The following is a 27,962-nucleotide window of genomic DNA, read 5'->3' as shown; positions in this document are numbered from 1 at the left end:
GGGCTGCTGAGGCGCAGCTGTCCCTCACTTGGGGTCAGTACTCAAGAATGTTTTCCAGAGAAACAACGGCAGCCAACTGCACCCCCAAAGCCCAGGGTCTGGGTCCCAGACCCTGCGTTGTCGTACAGAGTGGAATCCAGGAAGAGGAAGAAGCTGGTTAAGTATTTCTACACACCTGACATGCCTCCCAGTGTGTGCACTTTTGTTCAAAATAACAACTGATGAAGCCCTGGCCGGGCAGCTCAGTGGGCTAGAGTACAGTCTTGATCCACCAAGGTTGCAGGTTCGATCCCTGGTCAGGGCACATATTAGAATCAACCAATGAGCGCATCAACAAGTGGAGCAATAATCCCTGTTTCTCTCTTTAAAAAAATCAATAAAAAAGTTAAAATAACAACTTCTGACCTCAAATTAGAGACACACTAACCCTGGCCCTTGGTCAGTTCTCCTTAAAACTCACGGCTTTACCCCAGAAGTATAATGGCTTAACACCAACTGCCTGAACATTTTTGCATTTCTCTGTATGTGGATTATTTGCTGGAGCTAGTGTATCATGTGTCATTTATTATTATTATTTCTTGTTACTTAGCTTCAAAAGGTGAGATGCAGAGTCAAAAATCCCTAAAATTAAAAATCAACCACTTTTATTTTATTTATTTGTAGAGAGAGGGGAAAGGAGGGAGAAAGGGAAACTCTCACACGCCCCCTACTGGGGACCTGGCCTGCAACCCAGGCATGTTCCCTGACTGGGACTAGAATTGGCAACCCTTTGGTTCGCCGGCCGGCAGTCAATCCACTAAGTCATACCAGCCAGGGCAAAAAATCAGCCACTTCTAAAATTATTGGCTAGGAAATATTAATTTCAGTGGTAAAAAAAGAATTTGCTTGGCCTTGCAGGAAGCACAAAAGGCCAGCTAGAGCGTGGCCTGCGGCTTTGGAGCAAGGCCGTTCCTGCCGGGCGTCTGAAAGGCTACTTGGTGACGACGTGCCCCTCGGCGTTCAGCCATGCTCTGTTGGGTCGCGCAGTCAGAATTCCACACAGCAGTGGACGGGACACGCTCTTTCTGCAAAGTGAAGCTTGTTTATTGCTTGTGATGATTCTGACAGGCCAGGCCCCGCGTAGGGCTGGGGTACCCTCAAGGCAATCTTTACGAAATGCCCGTGTAGGATTGAACGTGGCAGTGAACTTCATTTGGGCGTGTTTTTTTTTTTTTTTTTTGAAGTCTCACTTTCCCTTTTGTGGGTGACGCGGAGTCCAGCGATGGACTGTAGGGGACCTGCTGCCAGGGTCAGGAGCTGGCCCTGTCCCCTCCCCTCACTGCTGTCCACACCCACCTGGTGACCCCCTCTGTGCTCACTCTCACACGCGGGAGCAGCCGAGGTCACATCTGAGGAACCAAACCAACCACACGATGTTTTCTCACAAAATGAGATGATAAAAAATAATTAAACACACTTTTCGAGGGTTACTCTTTCAACTTTTATATACGATAAAACTCTGACTTTTCTTTTTCAATATACTCTACTTAGAACTTTTAAAAAATAAACTTTGGTGTTTTGGGATTTTTTTGGTACCTCTCGTTTCCAGCACGAGCCCTGGAAACATATAAAATACATCTCGCTAGAACTCCTCTGTGCAAATAAGAAACATAAATAAAATTAGTATCTATGTTATAAAAAAAAAAAAAAAAAGGCCATTTTACGGTTTTCACCGCCCCAGATGGGCCCCTAGAAGTAGTCGGTGGCCTGCTTGCCCAAGCCACACAGGTCCTGGTCCGGCTGTGGGGCCCGGGGCAGGAACTCGGCCTCCCGCTTGTCCGTCTGCAAACCACTCCGGGAGAACTGGAAGACGCTTCCCAGGCCGTTGACCAGAGGCAGGGAGGAAATCCAGTTGAGCGAGCTGAAGATGGACGAGAGGGCGGCTGCCCTGCTGCTGCTGGGGGGTTTCGTCCTGGGGTCCCCAGGGCACGTTCGCAGAGCAGCCTCCTGAAGCCCGGAGGACCCCGAGGCCTGACCGTCCAACGCGCCCCTCAAAGGCACGCTCACGTGCGCCGCAGTGGCCGCCTCGCCGGCCTCTGGGGAGCTGGGGGGCCAGGGCGTGTGCCAAGACTCCTGTGGGGTGCAGTTCTGGGAGACGGGCCCCGAGATGCTGATGCAACTCTGCTCTGAGGGTTCAGGCCTTGCTTCTCCCGAGAGGGGTCCCTGAGTCTCTTGGGGAGCGCTGAGTTTCTTGGGGGACCTCTTGGCCAACTGGCGAGCCAGCTGAAGCTGGGTGGGGAACAGGCTGCCTTGCAGGGTTTTGAAAAACAACCTGTAACGGGTACACACAGCACAGTCAGCCACTGCTGCGGGGTTTTGCCTCGGAGGCGCTTTCTGAGACTTGCACGGTGTGACACACAGCCGTGAAAATGCCCCCCGAGCTCCTGGAGGACTCGGAGGGGGGCAGCATCCCTGACACCCACCTGGGCAGCAGCGCGGTGATGGGCGCTAAAAGACAGGTCAAGTAGAACACAGGGTCGCCCAGTAGCGTCTGCACGGTCCAGTACGGGTTGGACGGAGGGTAGCACGTCGCACAGGACGCGTTGTAGACGAAAGCCACGGAGAAGAACAAGAGGGCGCTGAAGCCACAAGCTGTCCAGTTGAGCCAGGTCTGAGGGGGGGGATGGGAAAGAAACAGCCGGTCATCAGGGGCCGTGGCCGCTGCCGCAGCCCTGGGCAGGGCTGGCTGACCTGTGGGCATCTCTGGACCACATTGGACGAAGAGGAGGTGTCTAGGGCCACACGTTAAATACACTGCGACACTTAATCACACACACAAACATCTCACAATGTTTTAAGTACATTTATGATTTTGCGTTGGGCCGCCTTCACAGCCAGCCTGGTCTGCGTGCAGCCCACGGGCCGCGGGTGGGACATCCCTTGGAATCTAATGGCTTCGTGGGGACAGGGCTCTGGGAGCCTGCGGACTGGCCTGGATACAGGTGGGGAGACGGAAGTCGGGGCGTCAGGGGAAGGGGAGCAGATGGTGACGGAGGGGGAAGAGGCAAGGAAGGAGCTACGGGTTGCCCAGGAGTGCGGGGCGTGGGCTCTACACCCACGGCCGCCCGTGGGCCCATCTCCCCTCTTGCCCCAGCGAGGCTGGCTTTACAGTCCTGTTTGCTCAGAACCTTCTAGACCTCTCGGACCTGCGTGGACACGAGGGGCCCAGAGCTCTTACCCAGGTCTTAGTCTCAATGCCCAAGTGCAGCAGGAAGGTGAAGAGCGCCACGGCGGTGATGGGGGTACCCCAGGTGAACACGTCTGCGTCTGAGTCGTAGTAGGCCTGAAAGACAGCGGCCTCCTGGGTTTGCCGGTCGCCCAGGGAGCCGAGGGGGCCACTGTGCCAGGCGCCCACTTACCAGGTACGGGATGAAAAAGCACACCAGGCTCTGGAAGGTGGCGTCGCCCATGTTTAACCAGAAGGTCCGGGGCCGGTATTCCTGAGACACGAGAACAAGCGCAGCGGTTACAGGCACATGTGCGTCTCCGCGGACCTTCCAGGGCACCCTTCCCAATCTGAAGTTTGCTCCTCCTTTGTCAGCCTTTTTCTTCCCTAGGTTTCTTTTTTTTTAAATCCTCATCTGAGGATATGTGTTTTTTGATCTTACAGAGAGAGAACTATCGACGTAAGAAGTATCTTCCAAATGTGCCCCAAAACCTACATACACGTCCTGACCAGGAATCGAACCCACAACCTTTTGGTACATAGGATGACACTCCAACCACCTGAGCCACAGCAACCAGGGCTCCCCTATGTCCCTTCAAAGTGATCTCTTAGAATTCGATCATGGGGGTTTCCTAACATCAAAATGGCAAAGCTGTACACCAAGGGCAAAAATGACCTTGATTATGAATTCAATGTTTCTTCATTATCTGGGTGACCACGTGGACTTGACCCTGTGACTTCCAGAGCAGACAGGAGGGGCACGTCCTGAGCACCTGGGAAGGTGCTGCCTGGGCCCTTCCTGTTGGCCTAAGTCCACAGGACCAACTCCCCGTCTTGGTCCCACAGTGAAGCAGACGAGGCCCACCCGAGCACTGGAACTCCCCCCAGGTGACAGCTACACGCGGGGTCATCCTCATCTCCCTGTCACCAGTCGCCCTCACCCCATGCTGCTGGCTTCGGTCGGGAAGCCACAGTCAGCAGAAGTGACCAGGGGAAGTCAGCCAGTTCATAAACAAATTCTGAATCAGAGACTGTTGGGGGCGCTGTGGAGCCCTGTCCCTTTGCACACACGTGACCCTTCTGGCCAGCTGACGAGAAGCCCTTCCAAGGCTCACTCTGACGGCTGGCTAGGAGTAGCTGTCAATCCATGCGTGTCGATCTGTGTGGCATATTTACGTATATTTACATGTTTGTATTCACTGGTTCTTTCAAGTTTCCCTGTGGGTTTGTCTTGTGAATTCCCTTGCAAAATCAGTCCCATTTTGGAGGGGCTGTTTTGGGAAAAAATTCCCTGCTCAGGCAGCAGCTATCACAGCGACTGACTTAGATTACTTGGCGTTAAAATAACAGGCAGAGCGCCCTGGCGAGTGTGGCCAAGTTGCCTTGGCCGAAGGGTCACGGGTTAGATTCCTGCTTGGGACCCGTGCCTGGGTTGCGGGCGGGGTTGGGGGGGGGGCGCCCGGGTTGGGAGCCTGCAAGAGGCAATCTAGTTTCTCTCTCTCTCTTCCTCATTGTCTAAAAAATAAATAGGCAATATCTTTAAAAAAATAAATAAAATAACAATGAGATGGGAAGTCCTGAGCTAAAATCACTGCTGTTCTTCTCAAGTCCGTTTGACTGGAAACTCCAGGGTGGAGATAGTTTTCACTCCTTTATACTTAAAAAAAAAACCCTCCTTTTTAATAAAAGCTTTATTGAGATCAACAGCTACACAAACCTGCGTACATTCGGCGTACCCATCTGGATGAGGCTAGACGCACACGCACAAACCCCACACCACCACCACGCCCATCACCTCGTTCCCCTCATCACAAAGCACAGTCAAGTGGCCAGAATTCTTTCTCTCCTCTTGTTGGTTAGAGTCTGGACGTGGCAGAAAGGGGCCCCACGCTAAGCCTGCCCTGCTCAGGGGAGGCCTGCCGCGAGCCGGCCTGCAAACCACACAGACCTAATGCAACCACACAGGGTGGTCTGAAATGAAAACTTAGCAACTAAAAGCGGCTTATGTCAGGCAGTCACGGTCCAGGCTGGAATCTCCCCTGGCAAAGGTCCTCCATCTTTACCTTAACCGAGCCGTCTACTGTCCTTTTGCACCTACAGTGACAAACCTCTGGGATGCCAAGGTAATGTCCCTTTTCCCAGAAACCACCGCCCACAGCCACCTCACCAGAGGGAGACCACACACCCCCATATTGTTATCACGCTCACTGCTGACTGCTAACTGTCCTGTGCCTCCTGTGTGAAAGAAGTGTGTGTCCGTCATGTCACTGTTTTATCCAATCTGAGAAGTTTCCCCTCTGCTTTGGCCCGCCTCCCTACTCTCTCACCAGTGCACTTCATGTAACCCTCTTCTGCACCCCCGCCTTTGATTCTAATGTGCAAAATAAGGTGCAAAACTGCTATTGTCCGGAGCATTTTCTCAACTCGTCGAGGTTTTTCCTCCCGGCAACTGCCGTCGGTTGGGCTCAAATAAAAATTCCCTACAGGTCTGACTGTTTTTTACGATGACATGGAGCTTGAAGAATTGGTCCCAGGGAGGCCGGGGACTTGCGCATCCCGGAAGGTGAAGGAAGGGCGGGGAGGCGGGGCGAGAGGCCCTCACCTCCATGCTCTGGCCACTCCGGTAGAGCCACGGCTCCGCCAGCAGCACGTGCGCCGGCACGTCCTTGTCCAGCACCCCAGTCACGAGCTGGGGGAGCGACGAGAAGAGCAGGTTAAAGAAGATCAGGTACCACTGGTCGATCATGGCGGACGCGGAGAAGCCACAGTAGAACTGGAACCAAAACAGCAGGCCCACGAACATCTGAAACCAAGAGTGGAGGAAGGGGAGCGGGCAATTCACAGGTGTCCTCGCGGAGTCTGCAGGGCCAGACTGCAAAGGCTGCTAATTTGCGGGCAGTGGTTTCCTCCAAGGCGGCTCTAACTTGGTGCCCTCAGCACCCCCTCTCCCTCCTCCAGGGCCCTCTGCATGCCCTTGAGCACAAGGTGTCCGTCGTGGGTGCCAGGAATCCCCAGGAACGGCCCTTGGGGCACTGAGGCCTTGTGACAGAAGAGCCACAGGTCACTCATTGAAAAGAAAACAAAGGTCTGGCCAGGTCTGGGGTTGCTCATACTTGCAGGGGACCACGGGAGTCACCTTGGGCTTCTTCCCTCCTACTCCTCCGCCGTGGCCCTGAACTGAGCCCCTGTGCCACATCCCGGAGATGCTGCCTCCCTCTGCAGCGATGTACCCCTGGGAGGTGGAAGAGCGAGTAATCGTGGACTCCTATTGTGGGGACACCTACACAGGCATGGCAGCAAAGCCGATGACAGCAACGTGGCTGACCACGACTGAGCGCTGGTATCCACCGTACCCTCGGCTGGCGGGTGAGCTGTGGGCCTTATGCTCCCCCCCACCCCCAGGCTTTGCCAGCCTGAAAGTGAGGGTCGGGGAGCCTCCACAGCCCCCTCCAGCCCACGCTCCGCAGAGCAGGGCTTGGACGGGTCTCTTCCCACCGCTGCCTGACCACTGAACGCCAGTGGCCTGACGCTTTTATAGGAGGGGCTCGCACAGCAGTCCAGCGATTGAAAAACATTGCAACCGCCATGGATTCTGCAGCTTGGCCCAGGTCACTGGACACCCCCTGCTTTGGTGTCCCTATCCGTGGGCCAGACACAGAGCAGCGCCCCTCGGCTCCCTTGAGGATTAATGAGCAAGTGCGTTTAAAGGCCTCACAGAGGCCCTTGCACCCAGTGGGAGCTGACCCACGCTTTCTTTCTGTTCTTACTGGTAGCAGTACCGTCATTTCCTCTGAGGCTCCCGTAGGGCCGTGTGGTCACCCCCCCATCCCCACCCAGTTTAGAGAAAAGGAAATTGAGGTCCCTCTTCTTAAATGACTTGACTGTGGCTGTTGTATGGATAACACACCCAATCTGTTCCACCTGGAGGGTGTGACCTGGCCCAAGAGGGAGGGGGGACGGTGAAAGGAAATTCTTGGCTGGCTACTACAGACCACGGCCGGGGCTTTGGTCTGGAGCTGCCACCGCCTACTGGGTTGACCTTGACCCAGTCACTTGACCTGTCCGAGCTTCTACATGTTGACCAGACGGACTGAAGGCCTGCCCTGAAGGTCAGACAACAGGACAGCCTGTGTATGGAGTGACCGACTACGACACACCCATCTGAGCCCTGGTCCCACCTACGACGGGATGCACCCTTGCCCTTCTATGCTGAAGACGGACAGACAGACGTGGCTTTCTCATTGACTTTCTTCCTGGCCTCACTCCTGCGCCCGCCTTTCTCCCACCCACAACCACAGGCTCGGTGGCCTCACGAGTCATCGGAGAGCAGGCGGCACCGAGAGAAAGAAGAAAAAGTACCAAGGTAATTGAGGTTTTTCTTTCCTGCGGTACCAGGAGCTCTCTTCCCAAGCCACTGTTGCTATGGAAACTTCTCTCTTCTTTATTCGAAAAGAAGGCCGACTTGTTCCCAAAACGAGTGAATTCCTCACTTCGGGAGGCACACTGATTATCCTTGAACTTCTCAAGCAGATTAAGTGCTTGTTAACACAGGCCTTGCATCGTCTGCGGAATAAAACTGGGGGCCTTGTCGTTCCTGCCCCTGTGCCCTCCTCGAGGACAGCCCTGTCGTGCCTGCTGCCCGCTGCCTCTCCAGTTGCATCTGAAGCACTGGCTGCCCTTCCCTGCAGTCTGGGCCACTTTCATTAGGAATTACGGAGTGCAGAGCTCAACTCCCATGTTTTGATTTGTTTTCGGATTAAGAAAACCCCAAATCTATCAACTGCCAACGACTTGCTCAAGATTGTAGAAATAATGAGCGACAGAAATGGGGTTGGGCTTCCACCCCCCGGTCCCACTCATCCTCATTCAAAGCACCCATCCCCCACCCCCCGGGAGCTGGGGACCCTGAGGTCTGCAGCTGTGTGCGCGAGCCTCGGGAGAGGGGTGTCACCAGCCAACGACAGGACGGCCTTCCTTGGACAGAGTCCGGGCAGAAGCTAATTGGAATTAATTTCCAGAACCCAGCTGTCCAGTTAGACATGCCCTGGTTGGTCCTGAATGTCTGTAGTCATTGGCTAGAAGACCTTTCAGAAAACGGGCGGGTGCAGGGGAGAGGGCACAGGGGTTGAAGGAAGGAGAGAAATAGGTCTAAACCCCCAGGACAAAGAATTAAGGACACGAACAAGAGGTGAACTGACGGCAGTCTAGAGTTATTAGCATGCTGTTTTTCCCGGAATCACAAAAATAAAATAAGAAATAGGCCTTTCCACGTACTGCACTCGATTCTTTCTCAGAAGACAACACGCCGTAGTCTCCAGCCTGCAGGGGTGGGTCTGTGGGGCTACCCTGGAAGGCACACTCTCCTACGAGTTTACTTATTCTGTCTCCTGGTTTGTCCGTTCGGCCACAGAGATCAGGGGCTAGAGGTCAGGGAGCCACTCACCAGCTCCTCAGCTGACTGTCTGTCCCTCCTTACAAGCACAACAGGGTTCTGGACTGGCCACATGTCGCTCCCAGGGGCTGCGGAGGATGGTGACCGTCTGCCCAGGGCTCAGTAATGCAGGGCCCCGGAGTCACGTGGGCCAACGTGAACTGGACCAGGCCCTGGGGCACAGGCCCTGCACACAGAGCTGTCCTCCGCGAGCCTGGCTGGGCACGACCTCACGGAAGGGTCCCCTCTGACTGAGCTGGCCGGAAGGAGACAGCATGACCAGATCCTGCGGGGGGGGGGGGCCCCCTTCCTTCCAGAGCCGAGCCTGCGCCCTGCCTGGGGGTACTCGAACTCCCAGCCTGCTGTGGGTGTGCCGTTCAACCTGACGGTAGCAGCGTGACTGAGTGCTCTGGAGCTGAATCCAGGACCACCGGGCATACTCCTGCCAGTCAGAAGCCCCCGCCTGCTCTACAGAAAGCACTGACCGGGGCAATCCTGTCTGCGGTCACTTCGGCGTCCTGCTCCTGAGAAACGCATCACCAGGGTGGTTAGGAGCTCAGGAGGTGGAGTCCCAGGGACTGTGGATGAGCGTGGCCTTGGTCTACTAGCCATGCAACCTGGTGCAGACCCCCGGACCTCAGGGTCACTCCACTTCTCATTACAAAGCGGACACGCTCGAACGATCTACCTATTTCCACAACCGTCTCCCTCCCAGATGCTGCCGCCCTTGTGTGCCAGAGAGACAGACGTCTGAGCCAAGAGGCCCGGCCAGGCCTGGAGGAGGTTCACTGGTGAAGTTCAAGGAGGACGGCACCCATGGGGGGCCGCGGGGTGGCTGCGAGCCGGCCTGCTGGCCGCGTTTGCGGAACGGTCCCCGAAGTCTCAGGTCAGGCCTTGGAACGCAAATGCTCAGACACCGGCGGTGTCCGACACCTACCGTGTTTTTGTAGAAGAAGTAGAGGACCATGTTGGCGAGCCGGGAGTAACACCAGTGCCCGTGAACAATTAAGAGTCTCTCAAGGTAGCGGAACCTGGGCACCGCGAAGTCGCTGGCCATCACTGCCTTGAAAGGGAGAGGACTTCCATCACTGGGGGCTCCTCTCCCCAACGTCTGTCTTATGCCCCCAACCCCAAGGCGGAGCGCGGGCGGAGAAAGCCGGCGTGTTGCTCGGCGTGCGGCTGGCCAAGTTCGTTTCACCGGTCTCTCTCATTATCTCTGTCAATCGACCCATTACTTGATGGGTTCTATTCCATCAAGTGCTGTATGTAGTTCAGAGGTATCACTGGTAGGACTCAGGTAGGATTTCAAATACATGTAGATGGATTTTTAAAAATGTTTGCTTTTTATTTCTCATACTATCTTTTTTTAATTAAAAAATTCTTTAACAAAATTTGTATGTATTGATTTAAGAGAGAGAGAGAGAGAGAGAGAAAGAGAGAGAGAGAGAGAGAGGGAGGGAGAGAAGCACTGATTTGTTGTTCCAGTAATTCATGCACTCACTGCGACTCACTCTGACCCTGGGTTCTCCTTGCTTTGCAAAAATATCTCCTGCACCTGGACTCACAAATATGGAGTCACCCACACCTTATCTCTTACAACTGTCTCAGCAGAGGGCGAGCGTCAGTTGCGCTGAAGGCCAGTCCTTCAGCTCTGCTGGACAGAGCCCCCCGGGAAGACATGACAGTGAGCCGCAGGGTCACCCAGGACAGCCCCCCGCCCCCATGGGTCTTTACCTGCATGCCCTCCTGGCCTGAGATTCCCACACCTACGTCGGCCACCTGGATCATGCTGACGTCATTGGCCCCGTCTCCTAGAAATGGCACGGGCGGGGAGGATCGGTTGAGCTCAGATGCACAGAACGAAATCAGCTGGACGGATCTTCACGGGGGCCCCACTGGGCTGAGTCCCGTGAAAGGGTCCCCAGAAGAGCGAGGACAGGCTGCAGGAGAAGTGAGTCAGGCAGGCAGAACCGCCATGGTGTGAGGTCTGGGACTACCAGCCACGCCGAGAGGGGTTCCGGACAGAAGGCTGGAGTGGCTATTGTTTTATTTGCCATTCAGTCTGCATTACTGGCTCCTACGTGGGTAGAGCCCTCCACACAGTGGTGTTTGGCCGTGCAAGATGCTCTCACCTGCATCAGCGTTATTTCCCGAACCGCCCCAGTCTTTATCACAGGGATAGCACCTCATGGCTCTCCCAGGGCACACGCACCTGGGTGCTTCCCTACACTGAATGGAGCGCAAATTCTGCCCAGGACACAGCTGAGATCTTTTTGTACCCTACCTGTGAGCTCAACAGCACCATGCTGGCCACTGCACCCTCCGAGGCTCCCGTCAAGGGGAACTTCTACTCACTGAGCCAAGGTGCTGCTCATAGGAAATGTTTAGCCACACAAGGCATGCGCAAGAGCTGCTCATACTTTCAGGGACAGGCAAGCAGAGACTCTGTCATGGTCACTCAGCGACAGTGACCGTTCCCCGAACGGGACACCAGATGGACCCAAGTCACAGAGTACAAGTTTCAAATACACAGTGGTGCAGACAGGCCAAGTCCAAGTGACTCATCAAGTGGCCGTCTCTCTCCTGTGATTTTTCTGTTCTTTATTGCTCTGGGCCCGACATGGGTGATTAACCAGCATGGATCGAACTGAAATTCTATGAAGCAGTAACACTCGCTGCAGCTTTTCCCAGAATGTCCCATTCAAAACGAGAGATAATGGGTAACACTGTTCTGTTATTCATCTTTGGACACCCGTGACTCGGTCACATTGACGCTTCAACTCCCAGTCAAAGAAATGAGCTGACGTTTCCGTGGGTCCCTACTTTCTCTTTTGAAATTCTCTTTTGTTTTTTGCTTTTCTGTTTAACCAGCCAAGGCTTTATCTGCATTTTCTTTTTTTTCTTTCGAAATATTTTGAGGGAGAGAGGAAGGGAAGGAGAGAAACATCAATGTGTGGTTGCCTCTCACGCACCCCCTACTGGGGACCTGGACTGCAAGCCAGCCATGTGCCCTGACTGGGAATCAAACTGGCAACCCTTTGGTTCACAGGCCTGACGCTCAATCCACTGAGCCACCACAGCCAGGGATGCATTTTCTTAAACAAACACTCCCATAGGTGACTCGGCTGAGCCAGGCACCCGCCAGGCTGTACAAACATGGTCTGACATCTGAGGTATATACCAGCCTTCCCTGAAGATGCTCCAAGGAGCGAGGTTAGTGGAGAGTGTGCAGCCCCAGCCTGCAGATTCCCAGGCTCCTGCCTCCGACACTGCTCAGGGGCATCAGAAGGGCCCTCCCGGAACATGGGGATGAGGGGGTTCTGAGACAGTCTCCCCTGGGAGGAGCCGCCTGTCTTCCCCGGGCCTGGGCCAGGGAGACACTCTCAGCACCGCCCCCTCCCCTTAAGAGGTTACAGAAGCCCTCAGGGTGTGAGGGACAGTCTCCATGACAACCACGGTCAGGCCACAGCCCTCTTCAGACCCAGGCTGTCTACTGGCCTCAACTCTGCGTGACAGGGAGGCCATCCCCATGTCACCAAGGACAGCTGTCATAGACCTTTTGCAGAAAATACTCGAATTAGCACGGATGGGTGAGGATGCTTTATTGCAGAGCCAACTCTCATCTAGGGGTGGGTTCTATACTCAGGAAAACCAAACGGATGCCTGGAGTCAGGGAGAGTCACCCGCTTCTCTAAGCAACATCAGGTATTTCCCAGCCGTCACCAGCAGGTGGAGCTGCCGAGTCCCTGGACCTGGCAGGAGGTTGGACCTAAACCTGAAGTGGGCAGGATGCCGCCCTGGGAGGAGGCAGGTGAGCACGGAGAAGCTCAGGAGGAGAGCCTAGAAGGCTCACCAGGCTGACAGTCTGCAAGGAAAAACCAGATGCGCTGTCCCTAAGGAAACCATGTACATTTTAGCAACTATTCCTATCTCAGGATGGATGTATTTAATTAGATGCTTGTCTTGGAGTAAACAGTCAAGTTCAGCGGACAAGCAGCCACACGGGTCCCGTCACCCCAAGTCTCTGGGTCCTTCTGGCAGGATGGAGCCTTGGCCGCTCAGGGACCAGAGCCACCTGCAGAGACCCTTCTCCCTGAGCTGGCGTGGGTGGATGCAGAGCGTGCAGGGTCCTCCGCTGCGGCCCTGACCGCTGGGGACGGGCGGGTCGCTAACCTGCCTCCCAGGAAACAGCATGGCAAGCTCTGTCTTCTTCAACCGCTACTGTATCACTGACCTAACGTGTGGCTATGACTGTTGCCACTACATACTCGTGGCTTTCTAATCCACGAGTCCTGTTTGCACAGGCTGCTGCTTTGTTGCACTGGGGGTGACTGTCTACATAGAAAAAAGAGCAAGGAAGCATTCTCACATCTCACAGTCGTCACTAGGAACTTTAGGAAGCGAAGAGAGGAAGCAGATACAGGCCTGCCTACTTACCTATGGCCAAGGTCATGGCCTTGAGCTTGTTTCTGACCAGCTTCACCACCATGCTCTTCTGCAGGGGTGTTGAGCGACAGCAAAGGACTGATCGGCACTGCTTCGCGAGGAAGAGAAACTTGTCCTCCAGGTTTTTGTCGAGGGCATAGGCCAGGCTTCTCCCGTCGATCACGAGGCTCGGGCAGGGGCCGGGGGTGGTAGGCTCAGCGGGCGGGCAGACAGGGGAGAAGAAGCCCAAGGTCACGCTGCCCATGCTCTTGTCTGGCGGGGTGCGGCAGAGGCCCCTGGCCTGCACGTAGTGGAGGCACTGGTCCAGCAGGGCTGCGCACGCCTCCTGAAACGCACGTGAGAGGGTGGTGCGGTCGGCTTGGTCCCACCACAGCCCAGGTTACCCCTCTGGCCCCCAAACACATTGGGGACACATCTGGGTCTGGTCTTCTCCGGGTACCAGGCTGCAGGATCCACCCGGGGGGCCCTGCTGAAACTGGGAGGAAGAAGATGACTTTCCACACAGAAGAGAACGAGCTGGTCTACAGTTTCTATCAATTTCCACTTTTATGCACAGAGTGTGGGAAGGGACTGCTCGCTTCGGGGGGCCGGGCTGTCCTGTGGCGAAGTTGCCGGTTGGTGGGACTGAGGGAGCCCTTGCCGAGCCCCTCCTGTTTCCTGGGAAGGCACAGAGGACCGGGCACAAAGCTCGTTCGAAGCCGATAACCGAAAGAAATACGATTATCAGTGTTCTTCCTAAGCTTTCCTGTTGACCAGGAAAATAAAGTTTTTCAAAAGAGGCATAATCTCTGAGACTTTTCACTGGCAATGCTCTTCCCGAACAGGATCTGATTCCAGAGCGAGCAGGAAGACCTGCTGGGGAGCCTGTGAGTCAGGGGACGGGTGTAGCAGGGACGACGATTTCCAGGAACAAACACGCTCCGTCCGCGGAGCTCCAGCAGCTCCCGGTCCTCTGCTTTGTGACCAGGCTCCTGCCATGCGCACTGGGGATCTAGCTGTGTTCAACCCACACTTATGGGGGACCTTTTATGTTTAGAAAAGTGAGCGAGAATGGGGGAAAAAGGCTGAGAAGGCCCAGCTGCTGGCCTGGGGCGAAAGGTGGGTGGCCACACAGACACATACAGCCTGGTGACCACAGCTGCTCACAGACCAGGATGTGCAAGGGTGTCACAGAGACGGCCCTACGGGTCATAGATACTCCCTGCACACTCAGGGGTTGAAACACAGAATAGGACTGGCCCTGGCCGCTGTGGCTCAGGTAGTTGGGAGCATCACTCTGTAAGTGAAGGGTTGCAGGTTCGATTCCTCGTCCGGATGTATATGTACAGCAACCTATTGATGCTTCTCTCGCATATCCATGTTTCTCTCTAACCCTTCCTCTCTAAAAGCAAAGGAAAACAGTGTCCTCTGGTGAGGATCAAAAATACATAAATGGGACTGGATGAAAACCCTCCGTGCCTGAGACAGCCCACACCGCCTTGGGGATGTCGGCGCTGATGAACCTGCTGCCCTGCCTCCTCGTGACCTCCCCAAAAAATCCTCTGACACTGATAACCTGGGCAGTCTGTCAGGAAAGAGCAGGTTGAACTTTGCATTAATAACGCCCAGGTGGCCCTGGCTGGGTGGCGTTGTCCCAACGTGCCAGGGTTGCGGGTTCTGTGCCCTGACCGGGAATGCACGAGTAAGTGGAGCAGCAAATTGATGTTTCTCTCTCCCTTCCTCTCTCTGTAGAGTCAATACATAGAAATTAGAAATAAAAGAAAATAAAGCCCAGGTGGGCACTCCTTTGAGACTAAGAAACCCCAGTGGATTTTCCAAGGCCATGACAAGCACGGGCGGGCTCAGCGCTGGAAACAGCACAGGAGCAGAGGGAGGTGGGGAGGGGGAGATCGCGGGGAGAGCAGCTGGGTGCAGCAGCCGCAGCCGCAGAGGCTCCTGGTGCATCTCACTGAGCTTGGCCCAGGGCCCTTGGTGTGCAGCTGCTGCGGGCTGGCCGACAGCGTGTCCCCAGAATGCCCCTACCTGGGACTCGGCGTTCAGGGTGATGACTTCCTCGTCGTGGTCCAGCAGCTTGCAGGCGTAGGCGATGTTGACAGCGGTTTCTTGTTTGTCGCCAGTGAGGACCCAAATTTGCAGGCCGGCCTGCCGCAGTTTAGCTATGGTTTCGGGAACGCCATCCTGCAGACGGTCTTCGATCCCGGTGGCACCTGGGCAGGGGCGCGGCAGTGTGTGGGCCCCATCCTTCCTGGCCCCAGACCCCCACACGCCAGCTGCTGCGTGACCTGCAGACGGGGACCCACTGAGGGTCTGCCCCCTGTGGCCGCACTCGTCGGGGAAGGGTGGTCATCTCGGGACAGTGGGGGACACTGTCAGTGGCTGAGTCCAAGGGTGAGTTGGAAGCCCCCCCCCACCAGAGTCCTCTGAACCTATAACAAAGCACCTGCAACTCTTCCTAACACGCAGCTGACTTTGAACTTCACAGACAACTTGGAAATATCCTTAACATGTAAAATATAGCCATTTCTGGGGCTCAACCAATTTCTTTTTGGTTTCTGGGTGGGGGCAGGGGGTGGGTAATGAGCAGATCCTTTTAAGCATCAGTTGTGGAGAAGCATGGCTTCTATTTCTGGTGGGAAAGCAGGGTTGCAGGGCAGGCAAGTCAGGGAACGGGGAGGAGTGCCTGGTGGAGCACACAGGGAACCCCACAGAACTGGGCCACGGGGAAAGCCTTCCATCAAGGACGGTCCCACCTGAGGGCCCTTCTAGCCTCAGGAGGCTCCTTAAGCCAGCCAGCACATGCAGAGACGCCCCTACTACCTAGAGTCAAGTCACCTCCCGCTCGGGGGCCATCTCCACACGCTCAGACCCCGCCCACGCAACGTGCACTCTGAGCATACTCACCCAAGAGGTGCAGATCCGTCTCCAGGCGAATGGCCGACTGGAAGAGGAGCTCCTCGCGGTTGTCCACGGAGGATTCCGCCTCCAAGTGGCCCTTCAGCCAGCAGGCGTACTCTTCTTGACTCAGGACCTGCGCGAGATGGCCTGCTGAGCGCCCGCCCGTGAGCGCGCCTGGGAGTGCGCGAGTGCGCAGGCGGCGACCCCACTCACCCTCTTGGCGATGCATAAGGTGCGCAGGCCTTCCACCGCATACAGGTTGAGGTAATTCTGGGTCTGGCTGCGGATTCTTTTTTGATGCCTTCCTCTGACGTCATCTAGGTTGGAGCAGAAGCAGAGAGGGGGATGGGCAAGAAAACAGAGCCCGGTGGGAGGCCCCGGAGCCAGGCCGGGGCCTTGGGGACCTACTTCTGCACGGTGTTCTCTTTATTGATTTATTTAAAAATTTAAAAATTTAATTTTCCAATCACAGTTTACATTCAATACTATTTTGTATTAGTTTCCGGTGTGCTGCATGCTGGTTACACAATCGTATACTTTACAAAGCGTTTCCCCGGACATTTGCAGTGCCCGCCTGGCATCACACATAGTTATGCCGATATTATAGACTATATTCCCTGTGCTGTACTTTACATCCCCGTGACTGTCTTTAATCCTCACCTGAGGACATATTTTTCCTTGTTTTTAGAGAGAGAAGAAGGGGGAGACAGAGAGAGAGAGAGAGAGAGAGAGAAAGAGAAATATCGATGTGAGAGAGAAACATTGATTGGTTGCCTCCTGTACGCACTGCCACTGGGGATCGAACCCACAACCTTTCAGTCTACAAGACGACGCAACGACCCACTGGGCCACACCAGCCAGGGCAAGATGGTAACTTATTTATTTTTAACCACAACTTAAAAAAAAAACCACACAAGAAAGAAATCAGCTGTTAGCTGGTGAGAGTTCTCCACACATCTGCCCTTTTCTGTTTTCCGTGGATAAAGACGAGGAGCGGACTTGCTGTTTATTCCCAAGGTGCCGAAGTGCTGACCCAGAGCCTCTCCCAGCTGTGGAATCCGCAGCGGGGAGCGCCCTCGTGGGCCAACACCTATGAGCAGGAAGGCAGAAGGCTCTTTCTTCCCTTTGTGCGAGACGACAGTATGTGGTCAGTGAGTGTGTTTTCGGGCCATGGGGTCATAAGGGGTCCTCGCCTTTCTGCCTCGCTCTAGCTGGCAGTGAAACGGGTAGAATATTCCCAGAAACGCTCCATCGAGCCACGCCCTGCGGGAGCCGTGGGGCTTATCAAAAGGCAGCCACAAAACAATGGTCCAGGAGCTACCCGGACTTCTTTGAAGTCAACTTGTCAGATCTAAAGCCAAGCCACACAGACCAACTCAATACTTGGTTGGGAAGGTCCCTTCCTGCACCCATAATAGGTCCTGCACAATCCCAGAGTGCTTTGCTTCGCGGACGTATACCCAGATGTCAGTGTTCCAAAAACAGAAAAAGCCTGGTAATCTACACTTGGATTGGTTAACCCCAGCGGGTTCTGTGTTCTCAAGCATTAAAAACCCTTAAATCCCACATTTGGGGTGTAGAACCTGGGGCGCTATCTCAGTGTTCTCGCCCTCTGCAGAGCCTCCATAAACCTCCCTTTGCTTTTACCAGTGTCTCTGGTCTAAATTCTTAAAAAAAAAATTATTTATAGGGACCGAACCCCACAACCCAGGCACCAGGAATCGAACCAGCAACCTTTTGCTTTGCAGGACGCCACCCAGCCCACTGAGCTACTTTGGGGTCAGGGCCCTGGTCTAAATTCTTTAATATCAGGAGACAAGAACCCGAACCTGTCAGTGACAGTGATCTTGGGATTTTGTCCCCTCACCCCTCATTAAGCAGGAATGTCACAAGAGCGTCTTCCCACTGGAGCGGGCTCCAGCCACCTCCGGTGGGGCTGCTGGGAAACGCCTGCCCCCGCCGCTGGGGTCAGTCAGCCCACCCCTTATACAGGGCACTTTTCATATAACATTCATGGGAGAGGCTGTTACTTAAAAAAAAAAAAAGTCTCATCAAAACATGTGTTTTGGGCTGTTCCTAATAGCGCTGCTTGAAATGACACACTCACATGGACAAAAGCCCCATTAAGAGTGTCCTGGCATCGCCTGTCCAGTCCCCTGAATGGAGGTGTGTACTCTTCCTGTTTATGAAAAATCGTCCTGCATAGAAAGTCCAGTTTCTATCCCCAGAATAGCCCTTACATCTGTTTCCACTGCCAGACAGAAATAAGATGGCCAAATATTGCATAGGATGTACGTTTACTAAAAATATTAGCTGTTGTTCTTCTGGAATGTATATTTAACTGGACATTCAATGTATTTTCTTTGCTAAATCTGGCAACCCTACTGACCAGACGTGAGGAGGGCTGTCTGCTCCCAAGTCACCCCGTGACAGATGGGACCTGGGAAACATTACCCTGTGCCTCCCACACCGCGTCCAGGGACCGAAGATTGGTTCTTCAAGGCCAAAATTTTTTTTTATATACCCAGTAGAGGTATACATACAGTACTCAAACAAAGACACAGCATATCTGTGGCATTAAAATGTCATGGGGGTGGCCCTAGCCAGGTCGCTCAGTTGGTTAGAACATCATCCTGATACACCAAGGTTGCGGGTTCAGTCCTAGGTCAGAGCACTTACAAGAAGGAACCAATGAGTATGTCAATAAGTGGAACAACAAATTGATGTTTCTCTCTTTCCCCCTCTCTACTTCCTCTCTCTCTTTAAAATCAATTAAAAAATGTCACGGGGAGGACAGTTAGAAACAAAAAGTCTAAAAAGAATCTGTAATATTGCAAAATGACTGAGTCGGGGCGACAATGAAAAAGCAAAGAGGTGGAAAATGGGAAACTCTGCTCCCATTACTTTGCTTTAGGAATTTAAATTTCCTGAGGAGATCACGAAGTCACCTTGACTGGACTACCATTTCCTCCTGGCGCTGTGACAACGTCGTTCTTAGCAGGTGAGGGTAGTAACCTTATTTCAGATTCTGCCTATTCTTTGAGTAAAGGTATGACTACCTGAGGGACTTGGGAGTTAAAGTAATAATAACAAAGGTTAGGGGGCTCAGTCGGTTGGAGCATCTTCCTGTGCCCCAAAAGGTTGCGGGTTCGATCCCTGGTCAGGACCCGTACCTAGGTTGTGGGTTTGTGTCCCAGTTGGGGCACCATGGGAGGCAGCCTATCAACCTTTCTCTCTCTCACTCTGTCTGCTTTCCTCCCTCTCCCACACCAATGGTCCAGAGGTGGGAGGGGAGGGTCGCCTCAGGCAGTCGGAGCTGCACAGTGGCTAGAAGCTGCCATGGACCGCATTCACCAGAACAAAGCTGCCTGAGGAGGAGAAGGCGGCTGGGCCGCTCTGGACCCCTGCTGCCTTGGACGAAGGCTGGGTCCACAGGCACCCACTCTGTGCAGGGCTGTGGGCCTCAGGGCCCTGGGCATTCCCCCAGAGAAAGATGTCCCGGCTACTCCTGATTTCAAGGCATGCTTTGGAATTGCTCGAAGTGATGTGCCCCTTTCCTCTGTGCTTTAGAGAAATGTATTTCTCCGTAGGAGTGTCATCTTAGTAAGGCGGTAAAGGAAGGAAGTAAGGTCTGTCCTTGGTTCATACAGACTTTGATTAACCAGCCGGCAAGCAGCAACATGGGAGGCCCACTAGGTGGCGCCCTGCTCCCCAGTCGACTTAGGGGAGGAGCAGGCCCCGGGGACCACACATAGAGGCCATGGTCCTGACTCACAGCAAGGGAATCTCAAGGGGAAGGAACCAGAGAGAAGGAAAAAGGGCACAACTTATGCTTTACGCCCACAGGACACCAGGCCTTGTGCCCGGGGCTTCCTGTGATGTCAGCGTCCTGATTTCCTTTCCACAGGGGGCAAACTGAGGCACACACAGACTGAGCGACTTGTCCAGGGCCGCCCCATCCCGGGATTGGAATGGAGTCTGTAAGTACTAGGGGGGGAGCAGTGAGGCCCCTGCTCGCTACCTGGTCCCACACAACTTCCTGGGACTGCGACTCTCTCTAACACCGTCCAGTCCACCGGCTTAGCCTCCTTGTGCATGTTTTGGTAAAAGCATCGTGAGCGCTTGGAAGAAAACGTTGCATTACGTCTCGCAGGTGACTCCACGTGCCTTCCTCACGTCATCACCTGCACACAGGTATAGCAGCTTGGCCGCCACGCTGCTTCCCAGGCACAGGCAGCCTCTGCTCTTCTCCACCCCCGCCCACCCCCCGAAAGTCAAAGGGGAATGATTTAGACTAACGCCAGGTGTCCCTTGTGCCTAACTCGAGGTGACCCCAAAGCCATCTTACAAGTCCTGCTCTTGAAAAGCCGCTGGGATCTCTGAACGTGCCAAATCTTAGTTGCCTGGCGTCTCCCCGCGAGTCTTCCGGGTGCAAACCCGTCAGAACCACGCACGGCTTGGAAATTCCCGGAGAAGGGCAGGGAGCCGCAGCAACTGCTTGTTTTGAATTCTCCCCTTCAACGGGCATCGCGACAGTTACAGCAACGCTTCTGTGGCCCTTGCCTGCGCCCGGGGTCCTGCACGCCCGACTCGCAGTGATAAGAATTTCATTTGTGCTTACATACAAATTTGAGACGTTTTACTCATTCAAAAAGTGCAGTGGCAGCGAAGTTCAAGGGTGGCCACTGCTGCCTTCTCAGCGGCTGGCGTGTCCCTTGCAGAGCTCAGCAGGCCTGCCTCCCACCCCCGCCCAGGCCCTAAGAGGTAAAACCTGAAACACCACGGTCCACTACCTTGTCTTTACTGCAAAGCGGTGGAATAGGACACAAATCACTTTTATTTTTTTGCACTACAAGGAAATCTGCACAGCTAATTCTATAGCTGCTTCCCTTTTCTGTGGGTGCAAAATCCGATTTTCCAATGAAGAAGCCTCTTGGAATGCACGCTCCTCCCACAGACTGGATGCCTGGCCCACCCTAGGGTAGCGCCCCTGCCGGTATGCAGAGGCAAAACCCGGACTTTAGGTGGGCTACCCCCGAGAGGCCATTCAAACTCTTTCTAGCCCCTTCAGGTAGGTGGCCTTTGGGAGGTGACAGGTCTGTGATGGGAAAGGGTCTCTGTGGGCAGAGCCGCTGGGGCGCACTTTCCCACAGAGGCGTGGCCCCTGCTTTCCCAGCCAGCAGTCCCGCCCGTCTCCGGGCACTGCGCTGAAGGCGAGAGGGTGCCGGGAAGGAACTCTGTCCTGGAGTTCAGGAAGGGTGCTCCCAGACTACAGGGCTCCACGGCATCTCGAACCAGAGGCGTTTCCAGCACGCGGTGGCTCTGGAGGCCGTGGGGGACAGGAGCCGGGTGGGTCCCCTCTACCTGCCAGCTGCATCCTCACCTCCATCCGCTCTCCCCCTTATAGGTCGGAGGTTTACTAGGGGGGCCCAGGCCCCTGTCCCCATCCCAGCCCCGGCCCTGGCCCCAGCCCCATCAGCTTATATCTGCAAAGATGTGCAAACAGGTCCCAGTCTCCACACCAGTGGTTTTTGAATCTTTCTTTTTTTTTAAGTCCCGAAGTTATGTGAGCCAAGATGGAGTGGCTCTGCCCAAACTCAGGACAGAGGGCCCAGCCAGGGGCCGGCAGCCCCCACTCCCGGGCCCCTACAGGGGGCGAGCCTGAGCCAGCTCCACAAAGGGGCTAAAAATTGTGGCCAACACAGGACAGGAAGGAACCTTCCAGAATGGCTCATCTAAACGTCCTTAACCTTCGTTGTCCAGATTTGAAACCTGATGCCAGGTCTCACTGGGTGACCCCCAACCCCTCTGTTCCAGGAGAGTGGTCCCCCCCCCCCCCGGCACACACACCGCAGTCTAGTCCCGAGGATATGGGGAGGCAGGAGGCAGGACTAATGGCCATGACTGTAAAGGGACATTCGAGGCCCTGGCTGGATGGCTCAGTTGGTTGGAATGTGGCCCCCGACACCATCAATGTTTCGAGGTCGATCCCCAGTTGGGGTGCATACCAGAAACAACAGGTGATGTTTGTCTCACATCCATGCTTCTCTCTCTCTCTCACTCCCCCCGGTGAAAATCACTTCCCCGTGGAAGGGGCTGGGGCGGGGCTAGTTTTGGGGGCGTTGGGAGGGGCGGGGTACCTGAGGAGCAGGGCACCAGCAGGTCCATGACCACCGAGTCGGCCCCCTTGGTGTACACATTGATCTCGTCGGTGAGCGGGTGCCGGATCACCACGGACATCCTCTTGCGGATGGAATCGAAGCCCAGCGTGTGCAGGAGCTCGAAGGTGAGCCTGCCCAGGTGGGGCAGCTCCACCGCCACCTGGTCGTGCAGCCGGTGCACCAGGGCGCACTTGTAGGCGCGGGCGGCGTACACCAGCGCGGCCTCGTCGGGGCTCTCGGCCTCGTAGCGCAGCTCGGCCTCGGGCTCCCGCGCAGGGGCGCACCCGGGGGCCCAGCCGTCCGCCTCGCTGCCACCGCCGCCGCTGTAGTCCTTGCCGCCCACCGCAGGGGCCGGCTGGCACAGCCTCTCCTCCAGCCGGAGCAGCGCGCTGTCCGCAGACACGGCCGACAGCAGGCCGGACCCCGACCGGTGGTTGGACTTGCTGTTGCTCAGGTTCCCGGTGCTGCTGCAGCTCGAGGCCAGGCGGCTGGGCGAAAACCTCCGCAGGAAGTCTTCTATGGTCTTCACCGGCGACTTCAGCTCCAACCTCACCCGCACCTGCAGGAGACAGGCGAGCTGTGTCCCCACGAGGCCCCACCCAGGCTGCCACTGGGCGCTCCTGTACTTGCCAACCCCCACATTTCGGGGCGGATGGTGAAAGCTGCAACCAGAGCCAGCGTCTCTTTCTTGAGCCCATCCTTTGGCTTCTTCCCTTAAAGGTAACGCCATGTGCATCCTTTCCAGGTGCGGTGGCCTGGGTCACTGTCCCGGAGGCCCCGATGGACTTGGGGGTAGTGTGGCTGCTGGTGCTGGCTTTGAGAATGTCCCATTGCTTTGCAGAACAGCTTTGGAGGCACGGGCTTGTCATGGCCTGCCACCAAGTCCAGCCTTTCCCCCTCCCCCTGCCACTTAACAAAAGACTGGTTTATACATTTCTCTGAATTACGTCCATAAAAAACTTAGACACACAAAGAACATTCCCAACCGCCAAAGAAACTTTCTAAACAAATGACAAGCTGCTCAGCTGGGTGGTGAAGTCAGGGTTCAAGTCCTGCGGGCTTGTCCCAGAGTTTGGGTCCCCAGTCTGTGCTGTCCTCTCTCTCCTCTGTGAAGCTGGGCTCCGGGTAGGTCATGTAGGGCACCTACCCTTGTGCCCCACCCCTCCTGTCCCGGGCTCAGAGGGTATCTGTCCTCTCCCACTTGGCCCCTAGCTGGCACCCAGCTGCTGCACTGCAGCCTGAGGATGGCACCGCAACGCCAGCAGCTGGCTGGCCTGCCGGAAGCCCCCTGCTGCATGCCCTTAACCGTGACAGGAGGTGCTGAGCTCCCGCAGGAAAGGAGAAGCCAGAAGACTGACAATGTGCCAAAGGTCAAGGGCATTGTGGGCTCTAGAAGGGCAGGGTGGCGGGGGCGGGGTGGAGGGGCACCTGCCTTTTGTCGTGGCTGATCTGGGGACGTGACCACTACCGTGTTGCAGACGGTAAGCGCAATGAAGAAGTCGAACACGTCAGACAGCTCAGGCGACAGGCGGGCCAGCGGCTGCTCCTGGTGCCTCGTGACGGCCAGGCACCTGTCGCACTCACTCACCTTCTCCAACAGCTTCGGGTCGGGCGTGATGTCTTTCTCCTGGAGGAAACCAGAGGCTGGCAGGTGAGTCTGACCCCGGGACCGACTAAGTGTCTTCGTGGCTTACTGTTTAAGGCACCCTGACCTTATTTATAAGCTGTAAACACTCCTTCATCTCACACGTACACATGTCATTTTATAATGATAATTATGCATAAGTTTAATTGCACAAGAATGTATAACAGGTGAAATGAAAAGCGTATGTTCTTATATAAGATATACATGTTCTTATCACATAACAATACATCTAAGGATATACATTATTATAAAGTCACCTATCTTACTCAGAAAGACTTGGACAGAGCAGAGAAGAATAGAAAAAACATAATAAATCTGTATCACACAACCTCATGGTAATACAGGATGGGGCAAAGTAGGTTTACAGTTGTGAGCGTGCAAAATAGAGGTATTCTTGTGTATTGTTTATTAATCATCATACTAATTTCCACACACACTGTAAACCTACTTTTGCCCCACCCTGTGTATACTTTTTGAAACTTGTGCTTTGTGTTTTCTTCCAGGCTTTTTTCTATACATTTACATTGTCCACCATCAAAATATTTTATACAGCTCTGGCTGGTGTAGCTCAGTGGATTGAGCATGGGCTGCGAACCAAAGGGTAGCCGGTTTGATTCCCAGTCAGAGCACGTGCCTGGGTTGAGGGTCAGGTCCCCAGTAGGGGGCGCGCAAGGGGCAACCACATATTGATGTTTCTCTCTCTCTCTCCCTTCCCCTCCTAGAAAAAATAAATAAAACCTTAAAAAAATATTTATACATTCCTTTGGCTATACACCTGGAAGTGAGGATGCTCAACCTTGTATTACATTTTTAATTTTAAGAAATATTTTTAAAAAGACTACTTATTTATTTTAGAGAGCTAGGAAGGGAGGGAGAAAGAGAGAGGCAGAAACATTGATGGTGAGAGATACATCGATTGGTTGCCTCTCACACGCGCACCCCCCTGCCCCCAACCAGCAACCTGCAACCCAGGCACGTGCCCTGACAGGGAATCGAACCCGTGACCTTTTGGTTCGCAGGCCAGTGCTCAATCCACTGAGCCACACCAGCCAGGGCACATTTTTAACTTTTTGAGGAGCCTCCTTACTGTTTTTGTCATAGTGGCTGAACCAATTTGCCTTCCCACCGGCAGTGCTGAAGGGTCCCGATTTCTCCACCGACACTCGCTGCCTGCTGTCTCTTTGAGGACAGCCACTCTAACAGGTAGGGGATGACCTCCTTATGGTTTGTCCGACCTGCATTCCCCAACCTCGACTTACCCACTGTGATATGTCAGTTACATCTCAATAGAAAGTTATGCATCAACTGGCAGTTCCCATTCTCCCCTAAACACTATATTATGTGCACCTTTCCAGGCCGTTTGGAATGACAGTCGTCCCCCCTGTATTCATGGACACGTTCCAGACCCCCAGTGGATGCCTGAAACCACAGACCCTTATCATACAGGGTCCGGCACAAGCAACGCCCCTTTTTATTACAAAACCATAAGTGTGTCATTCTGTAACATAACAACAGCACACGTTCAAATTGAACGTGAAATTGAACAGCACACGTTTCAAAGTGAAACGTTCAAATTACAACTATAAATCACTACACCCGTATTATTACCCTGCCAACCACACTCAAGCAGGCCTTACTGTGTCTTTTCCTCTACATACACATCTTTTCACTTAAAGGAAGCACTCGCAGGCATCTTGGAGGCATGTCCAATGCCAGCATTGCTGCTGTGGTGCTCGGGGGCCATCGATGAAGTAAAGGAAGGGCGACTTGAATGCACGCCCCGCGCTACCGTGAGAACAGGCCTGATGACCCATACGGCTACTCAGTGACTAACAGCGCGGAGCGCGCAGATGACAAGGAAAGGCGATTCACGTCTGAAGCAGGATGGAGCTGGATGATGCGAGATTTTATCACCCTACTCAGCTCAGAATGGCTTGCAATGTAATTCTGGAATTTTCCATTTAATAGCTTCGGACCACAGTTGAGCTAAAGTGAAATTACGGATAACAGGGCAGGGAGGGGGGAGGACTGTTGTTTTTGGAAACACGGCTTTTGACAATTTCAAAATAGATGCACTTTATTTGACCATTCCTTTATCGCTAGATCCATTTTTTCACCGCTTGGCTGACGTAAATAGTGCACTCATAAACTTCTGTTCCTATAAATCTTCAGATCCCATGTTGCTAAATAGACGTCAGGAAAACCTGTTCCAACACAATCTCCCTCCTGCCAAGTGTGACAGCGCCCCCCCCATGTGCCCCACATAAACCCACCCAGCAGCCACCTAAAAGGAGGCCAGCCCAGACTGAGCAAGATGGATTCTCCCTCTCTGTTCCCGAACCATTTTAGAAGCGAAAGGATCTCTCAGAAGCTGCCGCTGGCTCACTTCCGGAAACGTTTGGGCAGCTGACCAGACCGGGGAAAGACAAGTTTTATTGGCTTTGGGCTCGTCTAATTAAAACTATATATTTTTCCATTTGGCTTTGCTTTTTCACAGTTGTCATCTTGCTCTATGGTTTATTTGTTTCATTTGGCAAGACAGGCTTCCTCTTCCGTCACCCATCTGGGCGCGCACTGGAGGTCCCCCAGCCGTGGGGCCGTGGTGGCAAAGGGGCGGTGTCGGCCCCTGTGGGGAGGAGGTGGTGGCCAGGAGCCCTTGTGCTCTCTGAGCAGAGCCAACCTCGCCCACAACAGCCTGTGTGTGATTGACCGCAGAGGGCTCTGATGGATGGGGGAAATGACAGACAGGGGAGAGGTGGCCACGCTCTGGGACTCACCATGGGACTGCTGAAGGCCGTGTGCTTGGACAGCATGCTGGCCCGCTTGGCCTCAACCCGGCTGCCGGTGCGCCGGTGTGACTTGGTGCTGTGCATCCTGGGTAGCCCTCGGACGCTCTGGTGGCTCCCGATGCTGCCGCGCTGGGACAGCGAGCCCCCTCTGGGCACCGCCTCCTCCGAGTCCGAGTCAGCCTCCTGGTACCTTGCCAGACGCTGCGCTGTGGGGAGAGGGATATGGGTGACACGTCAAGGGGAGGCTGGGCTGAGGAAGTGGGTGTGCAGAGCCCCGGCCACCCCGCCGTCCATGGCGAGGCCGCCTTTAATGAGGGATGGAGGACGCTGCCACGGTTGATATTCTTGACCCATTCCACAGATGAGGAAACTGATCTCAGAGAATTTGAGAGCTTGCTAAGGTCACAGGATGCAGGGGTGGGCGGTAGAGTGGAGCCCAGGCCCGTGGGGTGCCACAGTTTGGGTCCTGTTCTTTGTGGCATGCAAACAGGCCCTGAGTCAGCCAGGATGGGTTTACACCGTGCTCCTCTATTCAGGGGAAGCTTATGTGGGAGTGTGGCCTGGGGGACAGATGGAAAGGCCTGGCCGACAGAGTATCTGGGGTCGAGGGCGCACCTGGCTCACTGGGGGCCTCGTGACAGATGCCACTGAACCTTGTAGTCTCACAGAAGTGACAATGTTGTATTGAGGATTTTCTCCCCCGGGCAAGGGAGGGCTCCTTGTTCAGGCCCAGGGAGACCTCTCCGCCCTCAGCTGGTGCAGACACACTGCTGGGCAGCCTGAAGACTTGCGTTCCTTGCGAGGGTGCCTAGCATGGACTGGTGTCCCCAGGAATCCAGCGCCACCAGCAAAGCTGCCCTGGAGATCTGACCGTGATTCCTCTTCGGCCCTTAGGGGGCGCTGCGAGTACCAGCCGTGTGGTGCTCAGTAATCAGGGAAATGTGTCCACACTACTGTTCTGGCATCGAGAATGGCTCTGAACACATTTTCCTGGCTTTGCCCAGTTAGGGCGGCTGTGTCATCACGGAGGAGCAACCAGGACACCAACCACAAGCCCTTACTCATTCAAAACAAGCGGTTACTGCACCCAGAACAGCAAGGGCAGCTTGGTGCCAGGCGGCAGTGCAGGGGTCCTGCCACAAGGTGGCGCTCGTGAGAGGAGCCGAGACAAGGCCTTTGGCCTCGGGATGTCCCAGGCATAGATCTGTCCTATGGACCAGGCGTTACAGTCAGCATCTTTCTTTAGAGAGGAGTAAGACAGAGACAAGAAAGGGGGAGTCGCCTGTCCACAGCCACAAGGCGCAGGAGCCCCAAAGCCAGGATCCTGCTCGGGGTGCTCCATAAGCAAGAACAAAGCCCGGACACAGGACTGTCAGCTTCTAAATGTGTG

At 54.7% G+C, this 27,962-nt stretch overlaps 1 protein-coding gene across 4 annotated transcripts in view; it reads right to left on the bottom strand.

The window, feature by feature from the left end:
• Positions 1-675: 675 nt before the first annotated feature.
• Positions 676-27,962, bottom strand: part of ATP10A (ATPase phospholipid transporting 10A (putative)) — a 96,678-nt gene continuing 69,391 nt past the window's right edge. Inside the window, exons 8-21 of one of the 4 annotated variants that reach the window (XM_053913254.2) lie at positions 26,561-26,778; positions 23,571-23,765; positions 22,118-22,697; positions 16,191-16,294; positions 15,984-16,110; positions 15,105-15,364; positions 13,074-13,407; positions 10,371-10,447; positions 9,574-9,699; positions 5,808-6,008; positions 3,399-3,479; positions 3,218-3,322; positions 2,463-2,650; positions 676-2,311 (exon numbers count right to left, since the gene is read on the bottom strand). In XM_053913254.2, the coding sequence (XP_053769229.1) occupies positions 1,729-2,311; positions 2,463-2,650; positions 3,218-3,322; positions 3,399-3,479; positions 5,808-6,008; positions 9,574-9,699; positions 10,371-10,447; positions 13,074-13,407; positions 15,105-15,364; positions 15,984-16,110; positions 16,191-16,294; positions 22,118-22,697; positions 23,571-23,765; positions 26,561-26,778 (3,179 nt within the window). In that variant the 3' untranslated portion in view covers positions 676-1,728. The remainder of the gene's footprint in view (positions 2,312-2,462; positions 2,651-3,217; positions 3,323-3,398; positions 3,480-5,807; positions 6,009-9,573; positions 9,700-10,370; positions 10,448-13,073; positions 13,408-15,104; positions 15,365-15,983; positions 16,111-16,190; positions 16,295-22,117; positions 22,698-23,570; positions 23,766-26,560; positions 26,779-27,962) is intronic. The other 3 variants (XM_045196371.3, XM_053913256.2, XM_053913255.2) reach the window with 3 other exon arrangements.

The sequence above is a fragment of the Desmodus rotundus genome, chromosome 10, assembly GCF_022682495.2.
Source record: "Desmodus rotundus isolate HL8 chromosome 10, HLdesRot8A.1, whole genome shotgun sequence".
NCBI classification, from domain to species: Eukaryota; Metazoa; Chordata; class Mammalia; order Chiroptera; family Phyllostomidae; genus Desmodus; species Desmodus rotundus.
This window is presented reverse-complemented; position numbering and strand designations above follow the sequence as displayed.